Source organism: Podarcis melisellensis, assembly GCF_964234715.1.
Source record: "Podarcis melisellensis genome assembly, chromosome: 4".
NCBI classification, from domain to species: domain Eukaryota; kingdom Metazoa; phylum Chordata; class Lepidosauria; order Squamata; family Lacertidae; genus Podarcis; species Podarcis melisellensis.
This window is the reverse complement of record NC_138531.1, coordinates 65,094,623-65,109,242: the sequence shown is the minus strand read 5'-3', so window position 1 is coordinate 65,109,242 and position 14,620 is coordinate 65,094,623. Positions and strand designations below refer to the sequence as shown.

Below are 14,620 nucleotides of genomic sequence, written 5' to 3'. Positions count from 1 at the left end.
ACTTAATGATTTTCCTGCCTGTTGCGGCAATTGTAATTCCATATCATTCAAATTGTAATGCAGTAAGAACATAAGAAATAAAATAAGCTATAAAAATACAATTAAAAATCAATATGAACATTTGATGCCATGGATGTGCATTAAATCCACAGACATGCTGTGGACCACTTGAATGAAGCTTACGGACCACTGATGGTTGACGAACCACAGTTCTGGAACCTCTGTTTTACAAAAAGGGACGAGACTATAAATTTAGTAGTTTGGTTTATTAAATTTGTATATCATTACCCACTAAAGAGAAAAAAAAGAGAGAGTCCCAAAATGATTTAGTAGAGACGGAGGCTGCAGTCCTAAGCATTCTTATTAGGAATACATTACAGTTAACTTAGAAGGGCTTCCTTCTAAGTCAATCTGTTTAAGATCACACTGCTGGTTCCAGATGTAACTCAGTAATTCATGTATTGGCTATTTATAATTGTGCTGTCACAGCATCTGTCAAAAAAACAGTTGAAGAGAAACTAGTTTCAGAGACAGAACCCTAATGGGCTCTGTTTGCATTATATTTCTGAGCTCAGGAGATTATATTTTTTAAGAATGTAGGCCTAATCTGGAATTTTGGATGAAAAAGGAAGCTCCCTACACTTTAATTCAGACTTGTACATGAAGATACCGTAATTCTGATAGTCTGCCTGGTATTTCCTAATGTATTTACGTTCCCTAATATATTTGCAGTGCTTTATAGGTTACCTATAACCTGAGCAAATTTGTCCATATTAGGCTTTGCACTTCCACTATAACTTTTACAACAGTACTCTTTTATACTACGCATATGAATGTAAAAACTGAGTCTGGTGAGTTAACACACCGTGGTGCTTAGTTGTTTTTTTACATGGAGGGCAAAAGTCCCTTAGTTCTTGTGGAGAACCTCAGGTCTGAGAACTGAATATGGCCCTCCATGCCCCCCTATCTTTTCTTCAGGAGGTCCCTCACTTGTCCTGCTCTATGGTCCACCTTGAGTGCTTTTGCCTGGATGAAATAATGTCCTCTGGCAGATCCAGTGAATGATCTTGGGCCAGTCAAACCCTTTTGGCCTAGCCTCTCTGATGGGCTTCTTATGAGGCTTGGAAACTATGTATGGCCCTTTGAATTTTGTGTAGAGGCAGTGGAGTCTAAATATAATACACAAATAAATCAGAACATAAGCTTTGTTAGACCAGAGCCCATTTCATCAGATGCATTGTCCTTAGTAGGCCATGACAGTTTATGCCATAATAAGAAGTAGGTTATAATACAGCTGTCTTTCTGGAAGTTGTGTCAGTAAGATTTTATCACGTCAACGAAGAGGATCCTGCCTGTTTTATTTAAAATGTTGCATTGGTTCCTTCCAACACTCCAGCCCCGCACATGGAGCATTTTGATAGGAACCGGAAGTGTCATGCGGCAGTAGGGTTTTTTTAAAAAAATGCTGTACCTCTTTGTTGTCATAGACCTAGGGGTTGCGATGCTCATAGAGATAAGAAAGTATAGAGTATACCACCAATTTTTGAAGACAGAACCCCTGAAATATCTGTAAAAATTGTTTTTTGTCTTCCTGCGGCTGAAGTAAGAGCCGCTTAAATTCAGAAATTCAACATAGGTGTGCTTTGTCAGGAACATCTCTTCTTCCCTACTCAATATAAAGTGGCAGCCAAGACATCACACGAACTATGATGAAAATTAGACAAAACATGAGCCAGACCTGTATTTGCTGCTGCTCAGTTACAGCACTTCTTTAGCATTGCTCTTTATAGGTAACTCACACTTCCCTCCAGGCAGAAAGGGGGAAACAGACGATTCCAGATATTGAACATTGGGCAGATTGTGTGAGTCTATATGGGCGATTTCCTCCCTCCTTCCCTCCCCCCCCCGCCCACCCAGCCAATAGAATCCACTGACGTCACGGAAGGCTGCCGAGAGTATCAGAATAATAAGCATTGTGGAGCCCCGGGCGCGGCTCGTGCGTCGATTCGGTCTCCTAGGCAACGACGCAGGCGTCGGGAGAGAGTGCGCGCGGGAGGGGTTCGCTCTTCCAAGGCCTGGCCGGCGGCGGAGGCTGCGTTTCCCTTCGTGAGTAGCGCCGGCGGCGGTTGGGCGTTTTGTTTCTCCCTCAGAGGGCAAAGAGGGGACGAGGGGAGCATGCGCGGGCGGAGGCTTCGACGGCTTGTCCCTCAGGGGTCAGCCTGAACCGGGGGCGGGGGGTTGGTGGGTGCGCCGTTCTCTTGTCAGGCGTCGAGCAGTTAGGAACTCTAGTATTATTAATGGCTTTTATCCTGGCATTTCTTCCGACAAACTAGGGGCAGTTTCGTTCCCCTTCTTCCCTTTTATCCTTAAAACAACCCTGCGAGGTCGGCGAGTGCTGGGTAAAGTTCACCTCATGAGCTTCATTGGCGAGGAGGATTGTGGGTGGGGGGGTTGTGGGTGTGTTTTATATATATAATTATTATTAAATTTTCTGTTTTACAATTTAGAATACTCGTTTAAACATCCTTAAAATATCAGTGACTTCCCTTCATCACTTTCCATGGTTCATTTTACAGATCATAAAACCCTTCATATTTTACATAAACTAAACCATTCAGTATTCCATTATGACATCCATCAAAGCTTATTTACACTGTTGAATTTATCTTAATGCGGCCAACGTTTTCAAGTGTACACAACCCCCCCCCATATATTCAATAAACATTTTCCAATCTTCTCTAAACATATGTTCTTCTTGTTCTCTTATTCTGTATGTTAAATCTGCAAGCTGTGCATATTCCATCAGGTTAAGTTGCCATTCTTCTTTAGTTGGGACCTCACTTGTTTTTCCAATGTGTGTATGTTTGTGTGTGGGGGCCAGACCTCTACAAAAAGTGACCACTGGCTACAACAACCTCTTCCTACCGTACATATTCTATGATTCTGTCACCTGGGCTGAGTCAGGAAGTATCTTAGCAAGTCAGGATGGAGGAACTCCACAGGGAAAGCCGCCTTTGTAGGTGCCCTGCCTCACCTCTGCCTCCTTGGTGGTTCTGCTTCCCTCACCTGAGTAGCTTCTGAGGGATGGAGGGGACACACACAAACACACACACACACACAAACACACACACATGTGTATATCCTCTTGCATGTGAAATGGCTTGTGGGCAGGAGCTCGTCACCCTCCTATTTACAAGCCAGTCCTGTTCACGTCTCCTTGGAAGAAGCTACCACCAAGTTGACTGGATGTTCACCAAATTTGTGATTGCATGCAAAGGGAGCAGCCCCCATCCCTTCTTACAAATGGGTTAAGCCCCAATGAATAGAGTGGGCCTTGCTTTTTTCTTTCTTTCTTTTAAATACTAGGAATGGGGGAGAAATTCAGTTCGCATATAAAGAAAGGCAAACCAGCCCGAATTTCACTTTCACTCCGTTATCCTTCAAAATGTGAAAGGAGGGAGGATTTAAAATGTAAAACAGAGAGAATTTGCAATGTCGATTGCATTAGATATCATTGTAAATGAATTCACTAACCTGGTTGCACAAAATAATCTATCTGTGATAATGCAGGTATCCATTGAACTAAAGACTGATGCTTTAGACAGAGTGATAAGCAGCCAGGCTGCTTTGGCAAGAGACTCTTGCCAAATAATCAGCTTATCTTCTACTTGCTTAAATTAACCAACCTGCTGACACAGATTGAAAACATTTTCTCTTGGGAGTTTGTATCTACATATGTATTAAGCATCTGAAGACTTTTGCCTTCATGTCCATCTACAATAATTTCAGCTGTTTTAAGTAGACATATTATTTGCAAACACAGGTGTTGGCTGTGCCATTATATCAAAATTATGGGATTATTTGACAAGCTAGCAGGCTGGCTTGGTCTGAAGAAGAAAGAAGTTCATGTTCTGTGCCTTGGGTTGGACAATAGTGGAAAGACAACAATTATTAACAAGCTAAAACCATCTAATGTAAGTAGTCCTTTTTAGTATGTTACCAGCTCGTTTGCCAGATCTTGTAGTAAAGATAATGTTCATATTTGGATACATGTATAGAAAGATTTAATTTGTACCATATTGAAATACTAATGTTTAAGATGACATTCATCTTTATATACTGTTTTCTATTTTGTAAGTAGATCACATTTTTAATTTTTGATACGATGTATAATTCTACACTGCTTATACAAATGAGAATTTTCTTAGGTATTCCTATTGTGTGATTTTCAGGACCCTATCGATGTTTATTCAGAAGAAATTCCACTATTCAAAGGGGCTTTACTCTCCAGGAAGTGTGTTCAGAATTGTATTTTTATCCATCTAATGAAGAAGAAAGCAAGCTTCCTTATTGGTTTTAATATAGAAAAGCAGAGCAGACCTCAGAAAAATGAATTAAATAAAAATATTAAACATTACTATCCCAGGCCTTTTCTCAGGCGATATATTTCAGAAATAGCAGAGATTAAAAGTGAATTCATTAAAATCTAATATGAGGCATCCATTGTATAGTTGGAAATACCGTACATGATTTATGCTGCCCATGTTTGGGTTTTCACAATGGCCTGTAAACAAATTTAAGTTGAATCAACTAGTGCTTAGGAAATGAATACTGTTTATACATACACACCCTTTTGCACACATGCAGATATGCATATGTTTCTTAAATGCTATTACACCTTTCTTTAAATAGCTTTTCCTTAAATAGTATCTGTGATACCTTGGCTCTAAATACAGGGCAAGAATGAATATATCATTAAGGTCTTTTCAATTATGCTTTGTCATGATTTCAGCAAAAGCTTATTGTGTTAAACAACTATAACCAAAACATTAGCATACTGGTTTGTTACTTTCAACTAGTACAGAAAGGTCACACTTATTTTGTTAAGCCATATTAATTGAAAACATTAAGTACTTAGTCACTAGACGTGCTAACACCTAAATGCTAAGCCAAACCATGACTAAGTATGAACAAGCAAGCATTCATCTCTCTGGAGCAAAAGTTGTGGCCTCTTTGCTCCTCCCTGGTTTTGCTCTGCCATGCTTCCTGCAGCTAGACTCTCTATTGGCTTAGTATTATGTTCAAAACTTCACTTGTAGCTTGTCTCATTCCAAACAAATTGCAAACTGTAGCCAAGGTTTGCTCTTAGTTTACCACTCATGATTTATTTGGGGGGAACAAACCAGGAGACTGAGTTTGGATGTAACATTAAATCAAACCATGGCTCAGCTCCAGATAGCAAAGAGGGAGCAAAGTGGCTATGATTTTCTCTCTGAGTAACCTGCATGCTTGCTCGTTCACACTTAGCCATGGTTTAAAACCACAGAGCCTAGGACTTGCCGATTAGAAGGTCGGCGGTTTGAATCCCCGCGATGGGGTGAGCTCCCGTTGCTTGGTCCCTGCTCCTGCCAACCTAGCAGTTTGAAAGCATGTCAAAGTGCAAGTAGATAAATAGGTACCGCTGCAGCGGGAAGGTAAATGGCGTTTCCGTGCGCTTCTCTGGTTTGCCAGAAGCGGCTTAGTCATCCTGGCCACATGACCCGGAAGCTGTACACCGGCTCCCTCTGCCAATAAAGTGAGATGAGCGCCGCAACCCCAGAGTCGGTCACGACTGGACCTAATGGTCAGTGGTCCCTTTACCTTTACCTTTATGTGCAAACTGTACAAAGGTCATGGGCTGAGATCTGCATGCATTGCAGCATTTTCAGGTCCCCTTCGCAAAGCAGTTGCCATCCCTGTGCCACTCCACAAAACTGTACAATTTGGGAATTGCAATATGTTGCTGAATGAAGAGCCATGTTTTATGGAGAGAGGAGAGGACCAAGAAAACCCTGGTTGTGGTTTATTTTAATGAGTTTTCTCTTATGTATCACTAAGTTTCGATCCAACAAAATGTTCCTGCTGTCTTACTGCTACACCATCCAATAAGAGAGCAGGTGGCACTGTAGTCTAAACCACTGAGCCTCTTGGGCTTGCAGATCAGAAGGGCAGCTGTTTGATTCCGCTCAACAGGGTGAGCTCCCATTGCTTTATCCCAGCTTCTGCCAACCTAGCAGTTTGAAAGCATATCAGTTCAAGTAGATAAATAGGTTACCACGGCAGCAGGAAGGTAAATGGCAGTTTAGTCATTCTGGCCACATGACCCGGAAAGCTGTATGTAGACAAACACTGACTTCCTTGGTCTGAAGTGAGATGAGCGCCATACCCCATAGTCGCCTTTGACTGGACTTAACCGTCCAGGGATCATTTTACCTTTTACACCATCCAATGTTTCTTAAAAGCTTGTGTATTCCTGCAGTAGCTATAGGTTCTCTATACTGTTCTTTGCTGCCAACACTAACATCATACTGCATTAAATAACTGATTTAAATAAGCTAAATATCCACAGTACTGCTACCTAGCATTTATATAGCATTTTAGTATATTCTGAGCTCTTCACATACGTAGCCAGCATTAGTTTAGCATGATGAGAATGAGCCATAGTGAACCACGAGGGGAAAATACATGATGCCACACGACATTTTAAACTATTATTTATTTGGCTCGAGAGAATATATTACTGATTTTTAGTATTAAAATTGAACATGAATTTTTAAAGACGATTTTGTTTTCTTTTAAAGGCTCAAACTCAAGATATTGTTCCCACGATAGGATTCAGTGTAGAAAAATTTAAGACATCTAGGTAAGACCCTTTTATTTCATTATGTTTATATTCTATATAATTATGTATTGATTTGGCATGGAGATGTAATGCTATGTGTAGTCTTTGTGACAAGCCTGTGGGGAAGGGATCACAAATTGCTAAGACAGATTTCTTGTAGAAAAGGTCTCACATATTTAAGTGGTACTGTTGAAATTTTATGCCTTTCATATTAATGATTTTAAGTGTTGGAGAGTCTCCTTAACTAGACTTAAAAGAAAACATTGTCCAGGAGCCAAGCAGCTCCCAGGTTGAAGCTGGTCCAGCAGAATTGTTGCCTTTTCCGTTTGAACAACGTGCCCCATGCCATAATAAAATTGCTTCTGAAAGTTGCCTCAACTTCAAGAGTGTCTTGCATTATTGCAAGGGTGGGATACCTCTGGGCCCGAGGCCTAATTAGTCCTGGTATCAGCATGTTTACTTAGTAGTAAGTCTCACTGCGTTCACTCAAACAATTTACTTAGTCAGAAAATAAATAGTGCAATGAAGCTATACCCCACCAATCAGCTCTGGGGGGTTGGGAGAACCCCCAGAATAGAGTGTAGGGGGTAGAGAGAGTGATCTCCTTAGTGCTATTTTGAATTCAACCTTTGGCTTAAGAATTAATAGTTACTTTTTTGTTTTTTAAGTATCCAGTTTTGATATTTAATTGAATATGATGTGTTGGCATACAAGTTAATATGAAGTTTTCTGTTATCAAAAGCATATCAATAAGTGGTTCAATAATGAGTCAGAAGTGAGGGCTACTATGTTCAGTAGACTGGGTAATAATTGTACATAGCCATCAAAAGCATTTCAGTTTTAATTTTATATTTTGTTTGTTTATAGTTTGTCATTCACTGTGTTTGATATGTCGGGTCAAGGTAGATACAGAAATCTTTGGGAACACTACTACAAGTAAGTTCTTTTTTATTGTGAGACTGAAATTTGCAGTATTTGTACATATGTAGACACTACAAGTCTCTCATCATTTCTGTATGAAATTTATGAAGGTGAATGGGAGTAATTGCAAAATATGATAATGATACTTCTGTTGTGACATAAGATAATATTCATAGGCTTGCAAAATAAAAAAAATGAATACTTATGCATAATTAATTTAAGTTAACTAGTGTTTACAGCAGCCTTTCCTAACCTCATACCTTCCAGATTTTTTGACAACAATTCCTACCAGCTCCAGCCAGCACAACCATAATGGGAATTGGAGTTCAAAACATCTGCAGGGCACTAGGTTCCATGTTGAAGTACTCTTGCAGCTCACTTGATATGAAAAGTTGGTCTGCCTTGTTTTTGAAATACTATGTTTATAAATCTAAGCAAAGATTCGTGCCTGTTTTGAAAATAGCTTGAGTTCCAGCATATGGAACATAGTGTTTTTTCTAAGAATCTAGAAGGAATATGCTGCTACCAGTTAGTACAGTAACACACAACACATTGAAGTAGGATTCTGTTAATTCATTTTGTTACTCAACATTTTAGGACGCATCTAATTTGCTTCTTTGCTTTCTATGACACACAGAGATTGCCAGGCCATTATTTTTGTCATTGATAGCAATGACACACTAAGAATGGTTGTGGCCAAAGAAGAACTTGACACTCTCATGAATCATCCAGGTGAGAAGATCCTTTATCATTCACTCAGTTCTATTCCTAGTATATGTCTTTGACATGAAACAACTATTTTCTTGGTAACTTTGTATTTCAATATAAAACCTCCTTGTTTTTCTCCCCTGGTAGATAACTAGAATAAAGATTTCAGTATATTTTCTGTTAATCGGAGTATCACAAGTATAATTCAAGATGAAATTAATTTAATGTAAGGATACCAGAACAAATTTCAGAAATAAGAGATTAATTGAATTTGCATAAATTTTAAACTCTGAATTTGTCCCCTAAACTTAATGTGCTGCAACAGCTTGTAGGCAATTCAGTAAAAGATTTTACTACATTGGTTTCCGACAGTTTGCACCAACAAGGCAAATACCTTCAGATTGGGCCTGAGACACATCTCTGCAGCCCTCTTCACACATAAGAAGGGACTGCAAATATTCATCTCTGGCACCATCCTGAGCTTGCGTGACTCCTCAGCTAATCCCCTTATGTCTGTTTGGACACCTGTAAGGGAAAGCCTACATCCATCCATTCATTCTGGAATCCCAATCATGCATCGTTCCAAAAATTAATGGAAAACATTTGCACATGCAAAGTTTTTCCTTCTGAGAGTTCATGCAAACTTTCTGAGGAGGCTGAACTGTGAAGGCAGCTTGTGTTATACTTACTGTGAGAGAAAACATTACCTTTGTTTTTTAGAGGAGAAATTGATTCATATATAGAAATATAATAAATGTAATGTTCCCTGTATATATTAATTTGAAAAATATATATAAAGGGAAAACTACTGTTAGGCTGCATAACATAACCATAATATGTACTGTATTTTTTGCCCTATAGGACGCACTTTTCCCCCTCCAAAAATGAAGGGAAATGTGTGTGCGTCCTATGGGGCAAATGCAGGCTTTCGCTAAAGCCTGGAGAGCCCCACCACCAGCCCCACAAGCTCGGGGGACAGCGGGGAGGCGGAAAGCCACCATTCCGCTGTCCCCCGCCGCCAGCCGCGCAAGCTTGGGGGACAGCGGGGAAGTGCAGCGCGCCATCCCGCTGTCTCCCAACGTGGTTTGGAGGCTGGCGGCGGGCTTCCCCCTCCCCCAGCCCTGCATGCTCCCAGAGCGAGCTTGCGGAGAGCTGCCTGTTCTGGGGGCTGGGGTGGGGGAAGCTCGGACTTCCCCTGCCCCAGCCCCGTGCCGGGGGGGGGGGAATGAATTCCCCCCCCTTTATTTCCTCACCCCCCCAAAAAAATCTAGGTGCGTCCTATAGGGTGAAATATACGGTAGATATCAATGGTGTGTTACTGAGCCCCCCATAAATGTTTTTCACAAATCATAAATTGTTATGTTACATGGGATGGGGTCCGGTGTAGTTGCTGAAATAATTCACTTTGATCTAACTGAACATTGAAATTGGGCGGGGGAATAATCTAACAACTGTGTAATTCAGGAGTAGCGACAGATCTGTATTTTCAAAGTTTAGATTAAAAACTACACTGGAGATAGGATTTGACTTCTATATTAAAAATAGATGCCTTCAGCAACAGCTGTAAGTAACAGAATACTGCCATATATATGGTTGTATTTCTATTCCATAATGTAGTTATTTTACATCTATGGAAGTAACTTCTCTGATTCTAGTAGACTTAATAAAAAGCATGAAGTAAGATTGATGTTGATGAAATTGTTACTGATTGTATAGAATATTTATGATATATTGTACCCTGTACTGTATATTGCAAAGCTATAAACTAGATTTTAGGTTTTTTTCTTGTCAAATAATGTTCCTGATTCTGTATTATTGATTGGAATATCTTCACTAATTTGTCTTCGAGTGCAACTTTAACCATGATCAGATCTCAGCCCCAGGATCTTTTTTCAGAACAAGAATCGAATCCTCGCCTGTGTGAAGTAATACTACTATTACTACACTAAGTGTCTCTTCTTATGTGCCTTTTCCTCTCTAATGAGCAGTTGCAGCTACACACACACTGAGAGCTCAGTAAAACTGAATAGCAGGGCAGATGACATGGCTCCCAGGCAGGCTCAGCGTCTCTTTGTTTTTAAAAATAATTCCCTGCTTTTAGTACTTGGTAGATATAATCCACAACAAGCTTATTTTGGTCAGTTCATATATCTTGTTACATTCTTGCTGCATGCAAATGTGCCACAATCTGATAGGAGATTTTGAAACCCTGTATCATATCTACAGCGTCTGTAGAAGAGCTTCTTAATGAAACACTTACTTAAAAACAGTAAGGATATGCCAGTGCATAGGGACTTAGCTTAATTATAAACTTTGCAGCCTTAGACATACATCTTTGGGGATGGGTACTTTTGGAACTGTACTGAAACATGCACCAGAGATGCCATGTCCCAGTGTCTCTGTCTTAGTAGGATAAAACCTTCAAAAGATAGCATTAACAGGTGAGCAGTGTAGGCATATTGTTGCCTTGTAAAAATGTGTTTATATAAAATATGAATGGATTAACAGAACATTATGTTACTCCTAGATCTTAAACACCGACGAATACCAATTTTGTTCTTTGCAAACAAGATGGACCTCAGGTTTGCTGTGTCATCAGTAAAAGTATCTCAGTTATTGGCTTTGGAGAACATCAAAGACAAGCCATGGCATATCTGGTAAAATTGGCTTACTTTCATTTTGTACTAAAATTAGTTACTAATGCTTATATTGAGTGAAGAAAACACTGTGATAACCGGAAAATACAATACTGATTCCAAAAGCAAGCTGTAATCAGTGTCATGTTACACGGTTGTATAATGGTAATATCTATTTGTAGAAGATTGGTGTTTGAATTTGCAGAGTTGTTTTTCTAAGATAAACCAAGAAACGGAATCTTATTAATCTCAGCATCTTGGAATACCTCTGGAAAGCTACGAGTGTTAGCAAATCACAGCTTGCCATTTGCTTGATGTAGGCAACAATCGGTGGGATCAAGCTGTGTTTGCCCATCAGTGGAAAAGACCCGCTGAAGCAATGATATTTCTCCTTCCTCACCTCCTCCTGCAGCCCTTATGCACCCCCCCCAAAAAAAAACCTGCTCCAGAAGACTGGGCAATGACAAAGGCATAGATTGCTATTATTTGGAATGTTATCTGTTCACTGACTTGTTGGCGAGTGTGCAACATATCAAGTTGTGTCAGGCTTGTGTAGGATGAGAAACAGAGAAGTTGGTTTCCCCCCACTCTGCTTCTGGAGGCTGAAACGTGAGGTAGTTAGTGGCAGCAGAAGTGGGGTACAGGAGAGAAGTCCCCTAGCTACCCTGCTGCTATCCACTTACCTCTCCACTTGCCTATTTAAAGGAGAAGCACAAGTTACTTCAAACAGTGCTTTTGCAAAAGGCTTTATTCCCCTACTCATCAGCTGATGAGTGAAGATTAAATCCTGCTGCTTTGGCTGAGCAATCCAATTCACTCGTGGGCACAGGGCATGCAGCCAAAGCAGGAATAAACCCTGTCCTCTTGTCCATCAGCTAATGTCACCAGTGGCATCAGCTGATCATCGGGTGGGTGTGGTTTGGGAAAAGTGGCCTTGTGGGCTAAATTGGACCTCCTAATGGACGAAGATGGCCAATGGCCCAAAGGTTCCTTACCTCTGTAGTAAAGACTTTAGGGAAGAGGCAGATGAAATAGGAGGCAGAAGCAAGGGAGCCAAAGAGAGGAAGAGATCACGGGCCAGAGGAAAGAGAGAGGGGTCAATATTGACAGAAATATTTAAAGAAATGGAGTGCTTACAGTTACTTCTCTAATGCTGCTACAGCCCTTGTAGTCTTATTTTCTCATATATTCCCATCGATTTCTGAGGATCTTGCTAGTTCACTTAATTTTTTGTATTCTCTTCTGGGCACTGCAAACACTGCTTCCACTTTGTTAGGCATTCCTTATAGGCAGGGAAAGTGAACGTGATGGTGGGATGTTAGATTGTGTTTTATTGCAAATGGTTGAAAGAAAGAGGAAATTGAGGTTTGCTGCTTCGGGCAGCAGCTAAGCATCTCAGCATCTTTCATGTTGGTCTGTGCTATGTACTATTTTCATACACTAACAATAAATAGACTTCTGTGGCTATGATTTGATCTTAACTAACTGTAGAAATGTAATCACTTTTTTCATTAGTTTTTTTTGTGTCATTAAAAAAAGTTTGTTCCTTTCTCATTTTAGTGCTAGTGATGCTCTTAAAGGAGAAGGTTTGCAAGAAGGTGTAGACTGGCTTCAAGGTACATTTCATCATGCTTCACATTACCAGCTTCCCTTTTCCATTCATTTTATAATCTTTTCTGTCATTTCATTTTGCTTTCCCCTCAATCTATTTTTGCTATCAGATCAGATTACACAGTGAGTATACTCATCAAACTTGGCTATTTGGATCCCTGTGTGTTACACTTTATATTTTTAGCAAAAATACCTCCCTTTAAAACTTCCCATTTAAATTAAGCAAATATATGGGCAGTATTGTTACTCCTAAATTAAGACTAAGAAATAGTGCTTGTGGTCTGAGTACAATGCTATAAGCGTGGAATGTATGATTCTTTTATTTATGTTTACAACAGAAAGCAAGTAGCATTATGATGTAGATTACAAAACGCTAAAGCATATTTAGTAAAATATGGCAGCTTTTATGCTGTGCATACCAGAGAATTTTCAAAATGACTAGATGATTTCTAGGTCTAGAGATAATTGCATTTTCAAGTCTCATTCTCTCTGTCTGCTCTCGTTGACTGAATGAGTCTTGAGAAGTTTTATGCAGCATTCAAGCATCCCACATTATTATCCTCCACTATCCTTTGGTGTAAGTTATCATAATTAATGTTTAATACCTACCATTGTTTGGACTTTAATAGTGATACTGTCTCTCTTCATTTAATTTATTATTATTATTATTATTATTATTATTATTATTATTATTATTATTAAAATGCCGCCCATCTGACTGGGTTGCCCCATAACACATTATTTAGTAAATAAATTAATTTATATAATTAACGTTTATTTTTATTCCAATGGTCACTGTTTTGGAATGGAATATTCTTATAGGAAATTACTGGTTTACATAGAGTGGCAAGCTCTTTTGCATGCTTTTTAGAAGCTTTGCTCTAAGCTTTGGCCTTAGTTGAGTACAGTGTTTTATTTAAAATACACCGCTAGATGTCAGCAGAGACTAAAAGATGAGAGGCAGAGAAGTGCCATTTATTATATTGGCTGTGTGGAGATCCATGTTTACACACTGTAGTGCTGATCCATAAGAACATTTCTATGAAGGAAGCGCAGGTTATAGCTCATATTTCAAGGCTCCATAAAGTAGTTCAGAAGCCTTAATACTATAGTGGGTACCTCAGGTTACAGACGCTTCAGGTTACAGACTCCACTAACCCAGAAATATTACCTCGGGTTAAGAACTTTGCTTCAGGATGAGAGCAGAAATCGCGCAGCAGCAGGAGGCCCCATTAGCTAAAGTGGTACTTCAGGTTAAGAACAGTTTCAGGTGAAGAACGGACCTCCAGAACAAATTACGTTCTTAACCTGAGGTACCACTGTACTGGTTCTGTAGCTAATATAATTAAATGAAAACAGCATTTTAACATCAACTTTATTTGTTTTACCTAGATCAGATCCAGGCAATGAAGACATGAAAAACCAATGAGTTATGAAAATGTCATAAAGATAATTTGTAGATGTACATGATGACCTCTTGAAGATGAAGACTTTTTATAGGTCTGTTTTCTTCTGTTGGCTTTTATAAAAGCCCAATAAAAATAAGAATAAATATTTTTGTAACGAAATGTAGTAGCTCAAATGCACATTCATCATACTGAAAGAAAAAATACATGTGGTTTGACAGAATAATAAAATCATTGTATGTAGTCTAAAAATGCTCGTGGATTTTTGAGTTAGGGGCTCGAGATCACATTTGACTTCCTGATTGTGCTCACCACAGTGTTTCATTAAAAAATATGCAGTGAGATGGACCTTTACCAGAATATAAAAGTTTTCTCTTGCTTAGAAAACAGCTATTTAAATTTTACACAGCATATTTCAGTAAAAATTTGGTTCAATGTGTTTACTCCCAGCCTGCATGCAATCCTGTATTTTTATAAGCAGTTGTGGATGTTTATGAATAATATGTACTGTTGATATGTACTAAACTATATTGTATTCTATAAGAAGTGAAACAATATTTTCATAAATAAAATATGTTACTAAATACCTACTGTGCTTTTAAGATAATACGTTGAATATCAGCCAAGAACTAAAATAGTCTGTTACACATATTAAAACATCTTTTTGTTTTATAAAA

The 14,620-nt window shown here is 39.2% G+C and overlaps 1 protein-coding gene across 3 annotated transcripts; it reads left to right on the top strand.

Moving 5' to 3' along the window:
- Window positions 1-1,985: 1,985 nt before the first annotated feature.
- ARL6 (ARF like GTPase 6) lies at window positions 1,986-14,620 on the top strand. Of its 3 annotated transcripts, none has more exons than XM_081908579.1 (8): window positions 1,986-2,106; window positions 3,824-3,974; window positions 6,621-6,682; window positions 7,529-7,597; window positions 8,220-8,314; window positions 10,818-10,947; window positions 12,487-12,542; window positions 13,930-14,620. In XM_081908579.1, exons 2-8 carry the CDS (start codon window positions 3,852-3,854, stop codon window positions 13,953-13,955), a joined length of 561 nt encoding a protein of 186 aa, XP_081764705.1. In that variant the 5' UTR covers window positions 1,986-2,106; window positions 3,824-3,851; the 3' UTR covers window positions 13,956-14,620. The 3 variants fall into 3 exon arrangements, with proteins under 3 accessions (XP_081764705.1, XP_081764707.1, XP_081764706.1); XM_081908581.1 differs by lacking the exon at window positions 1,986-2,106 and adding an exon at window positions 2,150-2,384; XM_081908580.1 differs by lacking the exon at window positions 1,986-2,106 and adding an exon at window positions 2,150-2,399.